General features: G+C 43.2%; 1 protein-coding gene across 5 annotated transcripts; it reads left to right on the top strand.

The window, feature by feature from the left end:
* Positions 1 to 800: 800 nt before the first annotated feature.
* Positions 801 to 10,736, top strand: ZBTB24 (zinc finger and BTB domain containing 24). Of its 5 annotated transcripts, XM_061131850.1 has the most exons (8): positions 814 to 912; positions 1,351 to 1,411; positions 1,564 to 2,550; positions 4,897 to 5,064; positions 5,561 to 5,644; positions 6,317 to 6,400; positions 6,997 to 7,078; positions 8,321 to 10,736. In XM_061131850.1, exons 3-8 carry the CDS (start codon positions 1,593 to 1,595, stop codon positions 9,039 to 9,041), a joined length of 2,097 nt encoding a protein of 698 aa, XP_060987833.1. In that variant the 5' UTR covers positions 814 to 912; positions 1,351 to 1,411; positions 1,564 to 1,592; the 3' UTR covers positions 9,042 to 10,736. The 5 variants fall into 5 exon arrangements, 3 of the variants coding, with proteins under 3 accessions (XP_060987832.1, XP_060987834.1, XP_060987833.1); XM_061131849.1 differs by lacking the exon at positions 1,351 to 1,411 and having other exon boundaries at positions 801 to 912; XR_009690972.1 differs by lacking the exons at positions 1,351 to 1,411; positions 6,997 to 7,078; positions 8,321 to 10,736 and having other exon boundaries at positions 801 to 912; positions 5,566 to 5,644.
* Positions 10,737 to 17,497: the final 6,761 nt, after the last annotated feature.

Genomic DNA, 17,497 nt, shown 5'->3' on the forward strand with positions numbered 1-17,497 from the left:
AGAAACCTTTAATAGTCTACTGAAAAAAGATGTTGAAAGTCTGAATAATAACAATCATTTAAATGATAGCAGACATGAATTAAACCAATAGGCCCGTTACATATTTAATCTTGTTTACCCCACAGCCACCCCACAGTGTTGGCGCTGGTGTCAGCTTCTCCATTTTACAAGTAAGGTAAAGAAGGTTGAGAGGATAAGTACAAATAACTTGATCAAGATCACGCAGCACCCAGATCTGTTTGACTGCAGCGTTCTCTTCATTCCCTTGGACTAAGGTATTGGATGCTGAGGCTGATGATCACGGTGATGACGGTGAATGTCTCATACATTCGAGACCTGAAAGCCAGCTTCAGCATTCAGGAAGCGGAAAAGACAAAATTGATGAAGGTGTCAGTGAGCAGCTAACAGGATATAAAACTTCCCTAACTGCAGAGTGACGACACCATTACCGCCCGCTGATCCCCACTCACACCAGACAGACGCCCTGCCGGGACTGTCCCAGTAGCGCCTCCAGGGATCGCAGGCCCAGCCCCGCCCCGCCCCGCCCCGCCGCGCCCCGCCGCGCCCCGCCGCGCCCCGCCCCGCCGCGCCCCGCCGCGCCCCGCCCCGCCCCGCCGCTCCCCGCCGCGCCCCGCCCCGCCCCGCCGCGCCGCGCCCCGCCCCGCCGCGCCGCGCCACGCCCCGCCCCGCCGCGCCACGCCCCCTGGCACCTCCTTGTACCACGTGGTCCGGCGTGCGCGCAGCAGGATCCCGCGCCGGAGCTTCCGGGTTGGCTGCGACTACGGCGGCGGCGTAGGGACGCCAGCTGCTGGCCGGGCGGAGCTGGGAGCCTGGGCGGGCCCGGCGCTGGTGCGCCCGCCAGGCAGCCAGGGGGGCCGGCGGCGATCCGGACCCTGACGGGCGCCCAGAGAGGTAGGTCGGCCACCAACCCTCTGTCGGTGGGCTCTGCACCCGTGCGCGCATCGACTTCTCTCCAGCCGGCGGCTCCCCGGTCGGTCCCCAGGGGTCCAGGCTTGGAGGTGGGGGGCCTCCCTCGCGGCCCGCTCCCCGCTGGGTGGGCTCCGGGGAATCGCCAGCCCGGCGCCTCGCGCCGCGCACGGTCGGGCGATCTGTGCCGCCTTTCCAAAGCGAGGGCCAATGCGCTTTACGTTATTGTCCATTGCAGCCACCTCCAGATTTACATCGTACCTGTACGTTTTCTTCTTTTCCATTTTTGCTTCATAGACAAAATGGCTCCTAATATGTGAAATCGAGACCCCGTAGTTTTCATTCTCGTGTTTGTGCAACTGTGGAAAGTTAGCGCAGTGAAGGACTTTAGAGATAGTTGATCCCAGTTCCTTCATTTTACAGAGCAGAAAACAGACCCCGAGAGGTCACGTGGACGTCGGAAGTTCACCCCAGCTGGATAATGGTACAATAGGAATAAGAACCCCAAACTATAAGTTTTTACATAATCTTTTAAAAGCGGTAAAAGATTAGCTAACAAAAGTGAATAGTTCCTTTGGGCTGGGATTAATCTTGCTAGAGAATGTCTCCCTTTTAAACATTACTTTGTTATTTCAGGCTTAATCCTTCTTGAGCTTCTAAAGAAAATGGCAGAAACATCATCAGAGCCTCCTGGGCAGCTGGTTGTACACTCAGACACACACAGTGACACTGTCCTGGCCAGTTTTGAGGATCAGAGGAAGAAAGGCTTTCTCTGTGACATTACTTTAATTGTGGAGAATGTGCATTTCCGGGCCCACAAAGCCTTGCTTGCTGCCAGTAGTGAATACTTCTCAATGATGTTTGCTGAAGAGGGGGAGATTGGCCAGTCCATTTATATGCTAGAAGGCATGGTTGCGGACACATTTGGTATCCTGCTAGAATTTATCTACACTGGTTGTCTCCAGGCTAGTGAGAAAAGTACAGAACAGATACTGGCTACTGCCCAGTTCTTAAAAGTCTATGACCTGGTAAAGGCTTACACGGACTTTCAAAATAATCATAGCTCCCCAAAGCCACCGACTTTGAACACAGCTGGTGCTCCGGTGGTTGTTATTTCTAATAAGAAAAGTGAGCATCCAAAGCGAAAACGGGGAAGACCAAGGAAAGTCAACAGTTTGCAGGAAGGGAAGTCAGAACTGGCTGCAGAGGAAGAAATACAGCTGAGAGTGAACAATTCTGTTCAGAACAGACAAAACTTTGTGGTTAAAGAGGGAGACAGTGATGTACTGAATGAACAGATCCCAGCAAAAGAACTGGAAGAATCTGAGCCAACTTGTGAGCCAGCTAGAGGGGAGGAGATGCCAGCTGAGAAAGATGAGAACTGTGATCCCAAGACCCAGGACTCTGGGCAGGACAGCCAGAGTCGGTGCAGCAAGCGGAGGATTCGGAGGTCTGTCAAACTGAAAGATTACAAACTTGTAGGGGATGAAGATGACCAGGGTTCAGCCAAGAGGGTCTGTGGACGGAGAAAGCGCCCTGGTGGGCCTGAGGCCCGTTGTAAAGACTGCGGCAAAGTATTTAAGTACAATCACTTTTTAGCAATCCACCAGAGAAGCCACACAGGTAATTATGCTTTTGCAGCTTATTGGAGAAGTAACAATAATAACAGCTTACATTTATTGTGCAACATCTATATGATGGACATTGTAACAAAGTATATGTTACTGCATTGAATTCTCCAAACTGTCTGGTGAGATATCCCATGTTATCCCAATTGTACAGTTGAAGAGACTAGGTTGTAGAAAGCTAAAAGTACTTGCCAGGACACCCATATAGTGACAGAGGTGGGATGTGAACACAAGGAACCTGATACCAGAACCTCTTTTCTTACTTGAAGTTGTTGCTTCAAGGCTTGAATGTTCAGGAATCGAGCTCTAGCCAAAATTAATCTGCTTTATGATTCTTGAAGCTTCCTCATCTTGACCATAGTTGTGTTTTTGCTTGGATATGTCTAGACAGTTCTCTCACTCAGCCATCTGTCTGTAAATGTTGTTTGCTTTTTGATCCCTCTAGCCCAAGGCTGGCCAATAGACCCTTTTGTGAGGATGGAAATGTTCTGTATCTGTGCTGTTCTTTTTGGTGCCTCTAGCCACCTAGTGGCTAGCCACCTCTAGCCACAGGTGTATTTTGAGCGCTTGACATGTGGGGAGTGTGACTAAGGATCTGAATATTTTAATTAAATAGCCACCATGTTGGACAGTGCAGTTCTAGCGTGAAATCCCTTCCTCCTTTGAGCTGTCTCTTATGTACCTACCTCAGTCTGCTTTGGATCAGGCAGTAGTTATATACCCTTCAGCCTAGTTGTAAGCATTAAGTATAGAGTCTGGTACTTAAGACTTCTTGTCATCAAGCAACCTGTTGCCTTAAGAGCCAGCAGCATCCAGCACTGTGGTTCTCAACCTGGCTGCATGTTACAGTCTCCCAGGGAGCTTGGCCCAGCCCCAGAGCTCCTGGTTTTATTGAACGGTGGTGTTTTTTAAAAGCTCCCTGGAGATTTTAAGCACAGAGAGCCTGAGAACCCTGAAGTTGGTTCTTTGAACAAAATAGACACTTAAGAAATATTTGCTTTTCTGTGACAGAAGCTAAAGAGTTAAATAGTTCTATACGATTTTAAGGAAAACAAAGTGTAGGCTCTTCCCTTTCCCTCAAGGTGTGCTGCAGTTATACATTGAATCACTTTAGTGTGGGTCTCTTCTTCCATTTGAGTGGATACCAGTAGTTCCATACAGTATGGAAACTCATCTTTTAGTTCCAGAAAAATTTCCTGAATGATTTCATAGTAATCCCTGCTCTCTCTTTCTGGAACTCCTCCTATTTGGATGTTGAATCTCCTGGACTCATTCTCTAACTTCATCTTTTCTCTGTTTTCCATCACTTTTTGCTCTACTTTCTGGGAGATTTCTACCTTATCTTTCAACTTTTATTTTTCTCTTTCTACTCCTTTTTTTTTTTTAAACTTCTGGGAGCTCTTTACAAAATTCTTTTTTTTGGTTTGTTTTTAAGTAGAATTCTCTTTTTGTTTCACAGTATAACGTCTTGCCTCTATGAGCCTCTTAATAACTTTTACTTATTTGTTATTTTTTAATGTTTTTTTCACTCTGGAAAGTCTCTGTTTTCTGCAGGTTGCTTTTTCTCTTCTCTGTTTTGTTATCTATTTCTACTGTGTCTGGTGATTTTTTTGTTTTTTTTTTTAACTCATATTTAATTATATGCAAGAATGGTTTGCTCATAGCTCCTTGCAACTCTGCAGGTGTGGAGAGGGCCGGTAGACATCCTGGCTGATACCTGGCATCACATCCTCAGTTCTTTTACTGCGGGCCCTTTGTATTCTGGAAAAGATGCTCCAGCTCCCACCTGGAGCCGTTAGACCTGGCTGCCAGTGTCCAGTGCAGGAGGAGGCAGAAGTTTTGGGGGTGGTCTCATCATCCCAGATGTAAACTTTGACTTGCTGTCCCCATGGTAGCCTTATTCCACTGCGCTGGGTGACCTCTAACCCAGAGACCCCTTGTCTGGAGATCCTTAGTCTGATTTACCCTCTTCAAGAACAGTCTCCATCTTCCACTGGGGAGAAGGCCAGTCTCCTGGTTGCATGGAGACTGGATCTTTGGGTGGGGGTGGGAGTGGGGGTTGGGGGGACTAACTCCCTTCGAAACAGACTATCATTTATTTCTTCCTCACCCCCATTTTCAGAGATAACAGATGCTCCCAGTCCCTGACCTCGTGAAGGCTCTGTCTTCAGTTAGGTTGTGTATCCGTGCTCCTCACCGCTGGCGTCACACTTGTCTGCTCCCACTTGCAAAATGTTTTTGCTGATGTTGTCGCTCCTGCTCGTTGTGATTTTCATTTGGGAGGGAACAAAAAGATGTGCAGATTCTTGCCCACACCATGTTTCTGGGGCTCTTCTTCCAGGGGAGCGACCTTTCAAATGTAATGAGTGCGGAAAAGGCTTCGCCCAGAAGCACTCCCTGCAGGTCCACACCCGGATGCACACAGGCGAGCGGCCGTACACCTGCACGGTGTGCAGCAAGGCTCTCACCACCAAGCACTCGCTGCTGGAACACATGAGCCTGCACTCAGGTATGGGCCCGCGCTCGGGAGCCTGCTGCCGCCAGGGGCTCGTTCCCGGGCTGGGCATTACCTTGCTCTCAATGGTCTTTTTTCAGTCTCAGATCATTCCCCATGTGGTTTCATTTAAAGGCAGAATTGTGTATCTCTCAGAGCCTAGTTTAGAGTTCTGCCCAGCCTTGAGCCTTAAACTAGCATTTATAAACTGGCCGTTGAAAGTTCAGTGTATAATCAGGATGTATTTAAGCACCAGTCTTCAGAATTATTTTAGTTTGGACGATGTTGGAGGGAACTTGAATTCTCTAGCGCTGCCCCAGTCTCCACCACTCCCTGTTGCCTTATGTGCCTTTGCACATTGATGACTCTGAAGACTTTTGGGTTTGTAGACAAGTCACTTGTGTTATTTGTAGAAAATGGGGACCTGGGCCCACTGTGATACTTAATTACTTTATTAGTGAGCATTCTAGTTCTTTATAGTTTTTTGTGTGTTTCGTTTTTTATTTGGCAGGACAGAAGTCTTTTACCTGTGATCAGTGTGGAAAATACTTCAGCCAGAAAAGACAACTAAAGAGCCATTACCGAGTTCATACAGGTACAATAAAGTGAGATAAAATTTGGATTGGTGGGGGAGAAATGCAAATACAAATTGTTTCTGAAACAGTAGGTTCATGTTGTAAAAGATAAGTGAGTTTTTAGGGAAGCAATCTAAATTAGGTGTCCTTGGGTTACTCTTACCACCTTGCAATTTATATTGAATTTTTATATTACAGTTTCTGTGCCACACACAGAAGCCCTACAGAATTGGTACCATTCAGGGCGCCACTTGGCTAAGAGGGTGCCAGTTGATTGGTTGTTAGTTGTGTCTAGACAGAGGTGTCACCACCCCGGAGCTGTCAGTCCCCGGCTTTCTCCAGCCTGGCCCCACCCATTGTCCTTTTTATTCTTTCCTGCCAACTGCTTAAAGATGAAGAGGGGATTGGGAGCATCATTTGAGATCAGTTGGCCACCGTCGCACCAGTACTTTGAGGGAAAAAGGAGATTTACACTTAGGGAGATGGGAAGGGTCCCACCTTTGTTTGGGAAGCAGTGAGTTGAGATGCGTAGGAAAATATTAACTGTTACCAAAATGAATTTAAAAATTGTTGTTGTATTAAAGTACCATATTTAAAGTGATTATTTTTCAGGGAAGTGCTTTAACACAAATCACTGAAGAAATGCAGGGACAGCATATATGCACTGACACTTTTTTTATTGTTGCGACAAGGCCACTCATTACCGGAATGCAACGACTGCCACCGCAAATTCATGGATGTGTCTCAGCTAAAGAAACATCTGCGAACACACACGGGTAAAAGTCCATCTCACCCTTTCTTTCTAGTCTGTTTCGTGTTTTCAGGAGAGCAAGAAATGAAATCCTCAGAATCCCTTCTTCAGGCTGTGCTTATTGTGAATTGTTTGGGAATTTTATAAGTAGACTACTTCAAAAGCCCAGGCAGAATGCTGTCGCACCATCCTGTGGGGAAATCACATCCGTGTAGGTTAGCAAGATGAAATATACTTACTGAGCACTATTCATAATGAAACCTCACTTCATACCACAGAAAATTGGGTTGGCCAAAAAAGTTCGGTTGGGTTTTTCCCTAAGTTATCCAGGGGTGGACTATACAGGAGCAAATGTTGTTTCCTCCACAGAATTGCTTACGTCCTTGCTTCCGTGTTTACATGTTTGAGGGAAAGAACCACACCTTACTTTCTCTGTATCCTCCTGACACTTAGGACACAGTGCTTAGGTACACAGTAGGTGCTTGCTAAGTGCTGCATTTAATCACTCATGCTTATTGAGGGTTCAAGTGGTATTGCCTTTGTTCTTTTTTATATTGTGAAACGGGGCGGGGGGGGTGGTTTTTGCTGTTTGTTTTATCTTGGTTTTCCCGTTTTTTTAAGGTGAGAAGCCATTTACGTGTGAAATCTGTGGTAAATCTTTCACAGCAAAGAGTTCTCTTCAGACCCACATCAGGATCCATCGGTAAAATTTCCTTCATACTTTTCTCCCATGGAGTTCTCATCCAGCCCTGGCATTCGGCAGGGTGACATCCATTACCTAGATAGTGTGTATGTTAGTCACTCAGTCATGTCTGACTCTCTGTGACCCGCCATGGACTATAGCCCACCAGGCTTCTCTGTCCATGGGATTCTCCAGGCAAGGATACTGGAGTGGCTTGCCATTTCCTTCTCCAGGGGATCTTCCTGACCCAAGGGTCAAACCTGGGTCTCCTGCATTGCAGGCCGGTTCTTTACCGTCTGAGCTATAGGGAAGTCCCAACCTGTATAGTGCTTTCCCCCAAATTATTACTCTACGAGAAATTCTTAGGCAGCTTATTATTTTGCTTTAAGATATTCCTCATGCAGGCAAACTTAGAAAAACTGATTCTGACCAGCGAAAGTTTGAGTTGTTGATATCATTTGTTGAATTTTGATTTTGGCCTTGGGGGATGATCCAAAACTTAAATCTTCTATCAAAACTAAATTAAATTAAAATATATTCATTTATTTATTTTTGGCTGTGTTGGATCTTTGTTGCTGTGTGAGGGCTTTTCTCTAGTTTTGGTGAGCAGGAGCTACTCTCTAGCAGCAGAGGTTTAGTTGCTCTGAGGCTTGCAGGATCTTCATGGACCAGGGATCAAACCCATGTCCCCCAGCATTGCAAGACAGATTGATAACCACTGGACCGCCAAGGAAGCCCCTAAAACTAAATTAAACTTAATATTTTCTGAATAAATTTTTTGTTCATGCAACTTGTTTCCAGAATTGATGTAGTAGTTCCTCTAACACAAATATATAGGGGCTACTCATATTTTTAATATTGAAATCAATCATATATATACTTGTTTGGCATCTAGAATCTAAAAATTGGCTGTGAAAACTAAAAACAAAAAAAAGAACTTTTGTGACATATATTAATATTTACCTTCTTATCTGAAGTACACACTGTGACCATAAAATTTTATCACTTCTGACTCAGCCCCACAGCCCCATCCTTAGACATCCTTCCCCCCCCCCCGCCTGCCGCCCTTTTTTTTTAAAGATTAGAAGCTGAAGCCCTTGGCAGATGTGATACTTGCTCCAGGTACTTAGGTTAGTAAGAGAACCCATGACTTAAGCCTCCAAGTCAGGTTAATTTTCCTCTCCTCTGGACTGCTTCTCCCTAAATAGTCAGGAAGTAGTGAAATCTTTCTGTTTTAAAAATAAAATGTATATTTTCTCGTAGAGGAGAAAAGCCCTATTCCTGTGCTGTGTGTGGCAAATCCTTCTCTGACTCGAGTGCCAAGCGGAGACACTGTATTCTGCACACAGGCAAAAAGCCCTTCACCTGCCCTGAGTGTAACTTACAGTTTGCGCGCTTAGACAACTTGAAGGCTCACTTGAAAATCCACAGCAAAGAGAAACACGCGTCCGATGCCAGCAGTATTTCTGGCAATAATAATGCCGAAGAGGTCAGGAATATTCTTCAGCTACAGCCCTATCAACTCTCTACCTCCGGAGAGCAGGAAATTCAGCTTCTGGTAACGGATTCCGTACATAACATCAATTTCATGCCAGGTCCTAGCCAAGGAATCAGCATCGTCACCGCAGAGAGTCCCCAGAACATGGGTGCAGACCAGACCGCGAACCTCACCCTGCTCACGCAGCCGCCAGAGCAACTGCAGAACTTAATTCTTTCAGCTCAACAGGAGCAAACAGAACACATCCAGAGCCTCAATATGATTGAAAGCCAGATGGCGCCCTCACAGACCGAGCCAGTGCACGTCATCACACTCTCCAAGGAGACTTTGGAACATCTGCACGCCCATCAGGAGCAGACAGGGCAGCTCCATTTAGCCAGCGCTTCAGATGCGGCTCCGCACCTGCAGCTGACGCGGGAGCCGGCGCCGCCGCCCGCCGCCCACCGCGTGCCCCAGCCCCCGTCGCTGAGCCAGGAGCAGAGCTGACCTGTCCACGGGCTTGGCTGCTCTATCGGTCTCTTCTCCGTCAGCCCGCTGTGACCAGACTGTGTGCTTGAAGTTAAGCTTTCTGCAACGCTCACTTATGGATTCTTACAGAGAAGCAGTAGCTCGCTAAGCTAGCTGATAGCTTACTGCTTTCCATCCGAGGAGCAGGATATGTTTATCATGTCTTATATCTAATGTTGATTTGGACTTAGCATTTCGATATTGATGAGTAGTTTTCATTTACTACTTCTCTTAAAGACTTTGGGTAACTTTTCTTTGAGGGCATTGCGTTAGACTTTTTCTGAGTATTAAATATTCACAGCCATAGATACAGTCTTGCTGATCTTTCTAGTTCTATTTTTGATTTTTTAGAACAAATGAAGTCATATGTTGAATTGGGTAAAATGATTGGTTCCCCTTCCTTATTTCTCTTAGGCAACACAATTGCTACTACAAGTTGGGGCTGAATGTAACAGATTATGACTTCGGGGGACCCTGTCCTTTTAATAACTTCCAGTCCCCTAAGACAAAGTAACTTCTAAAATTTAATCTTTCTGTGTACAGTGGGCTCATCATATCATGTTTAAGATAGATTCAAAGACATAGAAACTAAATGTCTGTTTTAACTTGAAATTTACAAAAGAGGAAAGCCAAAAGGATAGGATCATTTTTTAAATTCTAAATTCAACTTTTCTGAAAAACATAGATTGACATGGTTTTTAAAAGCAGGTTGTTGAAAATTTTAAAGTGTAATTAAGGTATGAAATTGGACAAGATGTTCACCCCAAATTCTGAACTTTTTGTCAGCATTGATGTTAATCTCCATGATGAAGGTAAATTCTTTCTTAATTTTCCTGGAGCATAAAATTCAGTGTAATTTGTGTTAAATATACTGGATTCTAATTGATCTCTAAAAATGTTGATCTGTGTATTGTGTCTGGTAAATTTTTTGATAGGAACTTATAACCTATTTTTATCACAAAGTAGGTTAAACCTCACAAAACAGACACATAATTTTTAAAAGTAAATTCTCCAAATTTTAAAAATACTTTTGAGCCTCAGCATCTTAGTAAGCCAGCATTGTCTACAATAGTGTGATTTCAAATAATTATCAGAAGGTTAAATTATGTTTTTGTTAAGTTTTCCAGCCCAGCCTATTTTATTGAATACGTTGACCACTTTCTCTCAGGTAAACTGGTAGAGGATTATTGAGAAAAGAAGGTGGGCACTAGTGTATGTAAATTAACAATGCTGATGGAGAGTAGCAGTAATCCCCACTAAAATCAACAGGATCTTCACATCAGTCACTTCTTTGTTTTAGAGATTTTTGATTTCTACCAGAGTCAAATAAGTTTTTGGAGAAAATTTAGAATTGTTCAGGTTGAGAGAAGATGAAAGTCTTTTTCTAACATATCTACCAAACTATAGTTGTTTTATTGTATATAATTCAAAAATTATTAAATGATTTATATGTATCAGCCAAAGTATGTTAAATCAGGCCTGACTAGAGACAATTTTTATAAATACAGTTATGTCCTAAATATCATTTCAGATCTTGACTTAGTCATTTAAACTATTTATCTTAACCTTATTGTTAAAATGCGTTGTTTTTACCAGCTTTTCAAAGCCTACTGGCCCACATCTTTTTCTCCCGGAGATATGTAATATTAAAGCAGATAAATGCTTAACTACTCATTTTGGGTAGCTGGATAATTAGTAATTAATTAACCAGGAAGTATGATCATGATCATATGACTATTTCCAAGTGAAGTTTAACTAGCTTAATGACAGTCTGCCTCTAAGAGAAATGTAGTGTGAGCCACATGTATAATTTAAAATTTTCTAGTAGCCACATTAAAAACATAAAAAGATGAGATTAATTTTAATAAAATAGCTTACTTAATCGATAACATGTGCCAACTATTGCAGCATGTAAATATGCAATATTAAAATATAATCATACTTGACAAATTCTTTTTTTCATACTATGTCTTCAAAATCTGGTGTGTATTTTACATTTACTGCACACTCAGTGTGGATGCTAACGTTCATGACAAACTTGATTTGTTTTTAGGGTTCCTACAGTTTACAGTTGAAAACCTAGGTTCACATATCTAGGTTACAGACACAGTTTTTTCCCCAGCAACTGAAACAGGTATGTTTAAAAATTTGTATTAGAATTAGTTAAAAATAAAACCTAGTTCCTTAGTCACACTAGCTGCATTGTGAGCGCTTGGGAGCCACATGTTAGCTAGTGACTCCTGTAGCACATGTTACCTGTCTCTAGCATGAGAACCAGGCTCAGCAATAAAAATCTCTTCTGGAAGATTCTGGGTTATTTGACCAGCTGTCAAAGGGAAGTGAGAAAAGGAAAGCTTTATAAATCAAGTCTCTCTTCTGTGTCCCAAATACACATTCTGTCCCTTTGAATGAAATCCTTAATTTTAAGGTTTCACTGGTTTTTTTTTTTTTTTTTTTTGGCCAGCCCAGGTGTGGGCACACAGGATCTTAGTTCCCCAACCAGGGATTGAACTCTTCCCCCCTTGAAATTCTCGTCCCTTGCAGTGGGAATATGGAGTCTAAGCCACTGGACCCCCAGGAAAGTCCCTGAAATCCTAATTTTAAAGTTCAGTGACTGCAACCAAAGGAAATGACATGTACGGAAAAATGTTTCTATTGTCTTTGAGAAGTTGTTGGCTCATTGTTTCACAACTTATTTTGTATTAAGCTTGTGCAATTGAATTAATTTTTTTAACAACTACAGAAATACAAATTGCAGTTCTTCCAGACTAGTAGAGAAGTAGTTCTAGGAGAAGCCTAGTAAGTCTTCCTGGTGGCTCAGACAGTTAAGAATCTGCCTGCAATACAGAAGACCCGGGTTTGATCCCTGGGTCGGGAAGATCCCCTGGAGGAGAGCATGGCAGTCCACTCCAGTATTCTTGCCTAGAGAATTCCATGGACAGAGGAGCCTGGTGGGCTAGTCAGTGGGGTCGCAAAGAGTTGGACATGACTGAGCGGCTAACACTATAGAACTATAGCAGAGTATTGTGCTTCCAGGCTGCTGAAACGACTTTATCACTTTTGAAGGTGAATCTTTGGTTTTCTCTCAGTAGAAGGCTAGCCTTGGGAAGACTTGAGCTCTTGCCATCAAAATGAGGTGTCTTTGAGCTTGCCCTGTGTGTTTCGTGAAACTCCTCTTTCTGTCTCTCATCGGTGTATTTTTCTGCATCTGGTTCTTGTGCTGTGAATGTGAGCAACTGGTCCACATAATGCTGAGGGATATGAGAGTCTCATTATAGATGCTTACACCTAGGTTTTCATAAACTGGAGTAATAACAATAGCCACCATGTTGAATCTTTACTGTAGGCCTTGAGAAAAGCCAGGTGTTTCAAGTCTGTATTTTAGGGCCTCTGAAACCTTTTCTATATCAGAAGGTCTTATATGGTGCCCTTCAGTTATAGGACTCCAGGCATCTCTGGCCATGATTGGCATATTAGTTTGCTAGGCAGGGCTGCTATAACAAATACCACAAACTGAGTGGCCTGAATGATAAATTTATTTTTTCACAGTTCTGGAGGCTGAAAGTCTAGTATGAAGTTGTTGGTAGGACTGGTGTCTTCTGAGGCCTCCTTGCCGTCTTCTCCTTGTGTCTTCACATGCTCTTCCTCTCCGTGTTTTTATCCTAATCTCCTTGTAAGGACCCTAATGTTGGATTAGGGCTTACCCTGGTGACCACATTTTACCCTGGTTACCTCATTAAAGGCAGTATCTCCAAATAGTCACATTTTGATGTATGGGGTGTTAGTAACACCTGGCATCTGGAGTGAGAAGGGAAGTAGTGTCTGGGACACACCCATAACTCATTTGAAGCACAATCTTACTTAATTATCATGACATTTCTATATTATTATGCCTATTTTACAGATGAGAACACTGAGGCACCAACGGATTACGCCCATTGCCCAAGGTCATACAGTAAGTGGCAGAACTGGAACTGGGGCACACGTCTGGCTATTCCTACCAGATAGGCTGAATACCATCAGCCTTTTGAAACATTAAGCTGGGTTTCTCTTTACATATGATCTGCTTCATGTAGTAGAACCTTATTGACTAGAGGATCTGTTTATGAAATTTTAGCATACAATCATAAGCCTTTTACATAAAACAATAATAGTAAAAGTTTGTCTCTCTCCTACAGAAATGCAGTAACTACCATATTAATAATACTCATGTTAATATTTTACTACTATTAAGCTTCAAAGCTTAATCGGCGCAATTTGCCAATTGAGTAGAAGTTACTACTAAAGTGAAATAAGTACTAAGGTAAATGTTCATCCTTAGTTTCCAAACTAAAATAAGCTTAAGTTCTCAAGAATTTAAAGAAAATACTTTGTCCTGCTTTTGTAAAGAGTAGATATGGAGGAGTTGCCCTCCCCCCCCTCCCCCGACCAAAAAAATCCCCTTTGCCTTTTGTAAACAGCAGGTATAATGGAATGACCTCTAAAAGAAGCTGGAATGTCACTGCGATAGTTTATCTTGCTTTCAAATTGTTTACACATAGTTAAGAAACAAACACATGAGTTGACTAGAACATATATACATATCATTCTCACTGGAAACGTACCACACTAGGAGAGCTTTTGGGCTTCACTGGTGGCTCAGACAATAAAGAATCTGCCTGCAATGCAGGAGACCTGGGTTCAATCCCTGGGTGGGGAAGATCTCCTGGACAAGGGAATGGCTACCTACTCTAGTATTCTTGCCTGGAGAATTCCATGGACAGAGGAGCCTGGCAAGCTACAGTTCATGGGATCACAAAGAGTTGGACATGACTGAGTGACTAACTCTTTCACTACTTTCAGAAGAGCTTTTATACTGAAGCTCATTTGATCACTTTCTCAACATAAAGTGTAGGAACTTAACATTAGGAAGAGATCTTAGCTTTTTTTCCTTTATAATATAAGTGAAAAATAGTACTATATCCAGTGTGACATATAGAAAGGGAAAAATTTGAGCAGAGGTCAGGGAACTTTCTTGGTCTCAGAGCATATATTTATTGTTTCGAATTTTTTTTTTTTTTTTTTTTGGCCTCACCATGTGGCATGGAGGATCTTAGTTCCCCAGCCAGAGATTGAACCCTCACCCCTTGAGGTGGAAGCATGAGTCTTAACCACTGGACCACTAGGGAAGTCCTAATTTGTTTTGAATTCTTAATATCCATGATATTGTTATTCACTCAGTCTTATCCGACTTTTTGCAACCCCATGGACTATATGGCCTGCCAGGCTTCTCTGTCTATGGAATTCTCCAGGCAAGAATACTGGAATGGGTTGCCATTCCCTTCTCCAGGGGATCTTCTTGACCCAGGGATTGAATCCAGGTCTCCTGCATTGCAGGCAGATTCTTTACCATCCAAGCCACCAGGGAAATCTTATCCATAATATTAGATCACTTAAAATATGGATTTGAAGATATTCCAAAGGAATAGTTTGGCTTTTGTTTTAGTTTGTTTCATCCTTGGATGAAAAGTTAAATCGAAGCTTCCTTAGGTTAAATTAGAGTTATAAACAAAAATGTCTACATTTAAAAAAAAATCTACCTCTTTTAGATAATTCTAGTATGATTCAGTGGCTTCTGGACAAATTTTCCTATAATCTTAATATCTGAAGTATGAAAGTACTCCCTTAACAAAAATATGGGCAAGTATTTATTTATTTATTTATTTATTTATGGGCAAGTATTTAAACAGATCCTGAGCCTATTTGTGTTTTTAATCTCTGTCCTTTGTGTTATCTCAGAGTATATGAAATCATCATTGATTTCTGGGGAAGGTATTTGAATAAAAAGCAGCATATAGAGGATGAGGTTTCAGGGCAGAGTAAGAAAGGATGAGGGACCCAAAAGTCACTCACTCTTACCAGCCAAAAGAGAAAGCTGAGATTCATTCTTGATGGGCCTCTCCTCACCCTCCACTCCCAATCCATCATCAAGTTATATCAGTTTCACCTCAGACTGTATTTTGAGTCCATCCACTTCTTCCATCCTAACTGCTGCATCATCAACTTGTCTTCTGGCCTGTACACCTGCCTTTCTTCCCCTCCCCCACCCCTTTTTCTGCTGGAAATGGTGATCCATCTGGGCTCACTGCTCTGCCCTGAGCATCAAGCACAGCGCCTTGCTAAATGCATGAATATTGTGTTCTTAATGCAAATATGATCATTACCTCTGCTCTGCTTATAATCCTTCTGCAGTTTCCCACTGCACTCAGAATAAAATCCCCAGCCCATCTTCCTCTTGGGTCCCTTCCCCATTCTCACTTCCAGCCACACTATCTTCCTTGCTGTTCCCGAAACACAACCAGCAACTTCCTGCCTTAGGCTTTGAGTTTCTCAGGCTTGAAAGGTTTCTGCCCCTCCTCTCCGTCTCAGTGTCTGCACAAATGTCAGAATTCAGTGCAAGTGTTACTCCCTCACCCTCTAATTGTCTCCGACCCTTTAATCTCAGTCAAGCCACCTTTCATATCTGTCCACAGCACGCTACACTTTGGACTCAGCTGGTAATTATTTTTATATTAGGAGCTGTGTCTGCCTGGTTAGACGGCAGCTGTGGCTCCTGACCCAGGACTGTGGGTGTGGCGTTTGAACACACTGACCTAGAGGTGTAAAGTCGTATATAGGATGGCTTAGAACCATCACCTGCAGTGTTAGGGATCCAGTTTCTGACTCCAGGTTTAGGAGATGAAAGGATGGGAGGTGAGGTAAGGATAGCATTGCAGAAAGACAATGTGGTGTAAATTAGAGGAAAGGAACCCTGTTTTAATGGCTCAGATTTTTAACCTACTCGCATGATTTATTTGCAAAAACATTAGAATGGGATTCTTTTATTATTTTTTTAAAATGTGCATTTATTTTTTGTTGCACTGGGTCTTTGTTGCTACACAGGGACTACTCTCTAGTTGCGGTAGGGGGGTTCTCATTGTGGTGACTTCTCTTGTTGGCAGAGGACAGGTTCTAGGTGTGCAGGCTTCAGTAGTTGCCACTTATAGGCTCTAGAGCACAGGCTCAGTCACGGTGGCCCACGAACTTAGCTGCCCCACGGCATGTGGGATCTTCCCAGGCCAGGGATGGAACCATGTCCTCTGAATTGGCAGTCAGATCATTATTCTGTGATCTTTTTTTAAAAGACAGATTTTACCATCTGCCAGTTGGAGAGTTAGATTCTTAACCACTGAACCACCAGGAAAGTCCTGGGATTCTTTTAAAAGTGACTTTTTGTGGAATTCCCTGGCAGTCTAGTGGTTAGGACTCAGTACATGCACTGCTCGGGTTTGATCCCTGGTCAGAGAATTAAGATCCCACAGGCCATGTGCCAGGTGGCCAATAACAAACAAAAAACCCAACTGACTTTTCATGTATCAGCCACTTATTTGACCCAGTATAAATTAGCCAGTGTGTTTGTGCCAGTATTTTTAGTTTTGTATACACATGTAATATGGATCATGACTCAGTAATGTGGATCATGACTGTCTTTGAAGAAAGTCTAAAATAGAATTTGTTTTGGGCCTTCTAGACTGTATATTTCTTAGAATCACCAACATTGAGTAACAGGATTTTAGTATCAAAATGGGTTGAAGAGGTTCAGTAATTCAAGTGCCTCCATTTGGAGCTGAGACTGAAACATAGTGGTTGGTGACTTTTCAAGGTCACTTAAGTTCATGTGAAGTAAAGCTATCATCTGGCCAGATCCTCTAGATTACAAACCATTCCCCATTGCTCTTTGCTCCGGTGTGTATCTTTAGTTAACATAGAGTGAAACTCAAAGTCAGCAGTTGTTTTTAAGCATTGATGAAGTCATTATTCTGTGATCTTTTTTAAAGACAAATTTTACCTTCTGCATTTGGAGAGCCACAAACCCCTATTTGGTTGAGATGCAAGTCATTGAGTCAAGGGCCAGACCATGCTGGGCCTCTGCTAACCTCCAAGTCAGAGCTGCTGGTTATTTACCATCTACTCATGAAAGGGAAATGGAATTGATTCTAAAACAGGTAACCCATTCAGAGTGGACTTAGAATCCTTCTGACACAATGTATTTAAATATGGCTGTGTCTCATATTTGGCAAATTGATTTCAAGCCAAATGACTAGTCACACTCAAGAGCTAGGATGGGCCCAGCTGGGAGGCTGCCCTGGTTTCCTGAGCTGGACCTGGCTCAATTCCCTGCCTCTGCCGGCAGAAAGCAGGCATTTCCCCTTCCCTGCCTGCTTCTCATCTCAAGCTGGGAGCAGTGTGTATATAGGTCTTAATGGGTCTCAGAGGGTTTCTGGGCAATGCAAAGTGAGAATAAAGAGAAGGGGAGAGCCATAGGGTCCCCAGCTCTTTCCAGTGCCATTCATTACTGTTTTGTGTGTTTCCAGTGTAACGGTGTCACTTCCTCTAAACAAGAAGCAGCCTCTCAG

This window comes from Dama dama, chromosome 28 (genome assembly GCF_033118175.1).
Source record: "Dama dama isolate Ldn47 chromosome 28, ASM3311817v1, whole genome shotgun sequence".
Taxonomy (NCBI): domain Eukaryota; kingdom Metazoa; phylum Chordata; class Mammalia; order Artiodactyla; family Cervidae; genus Dama; species Dama dama.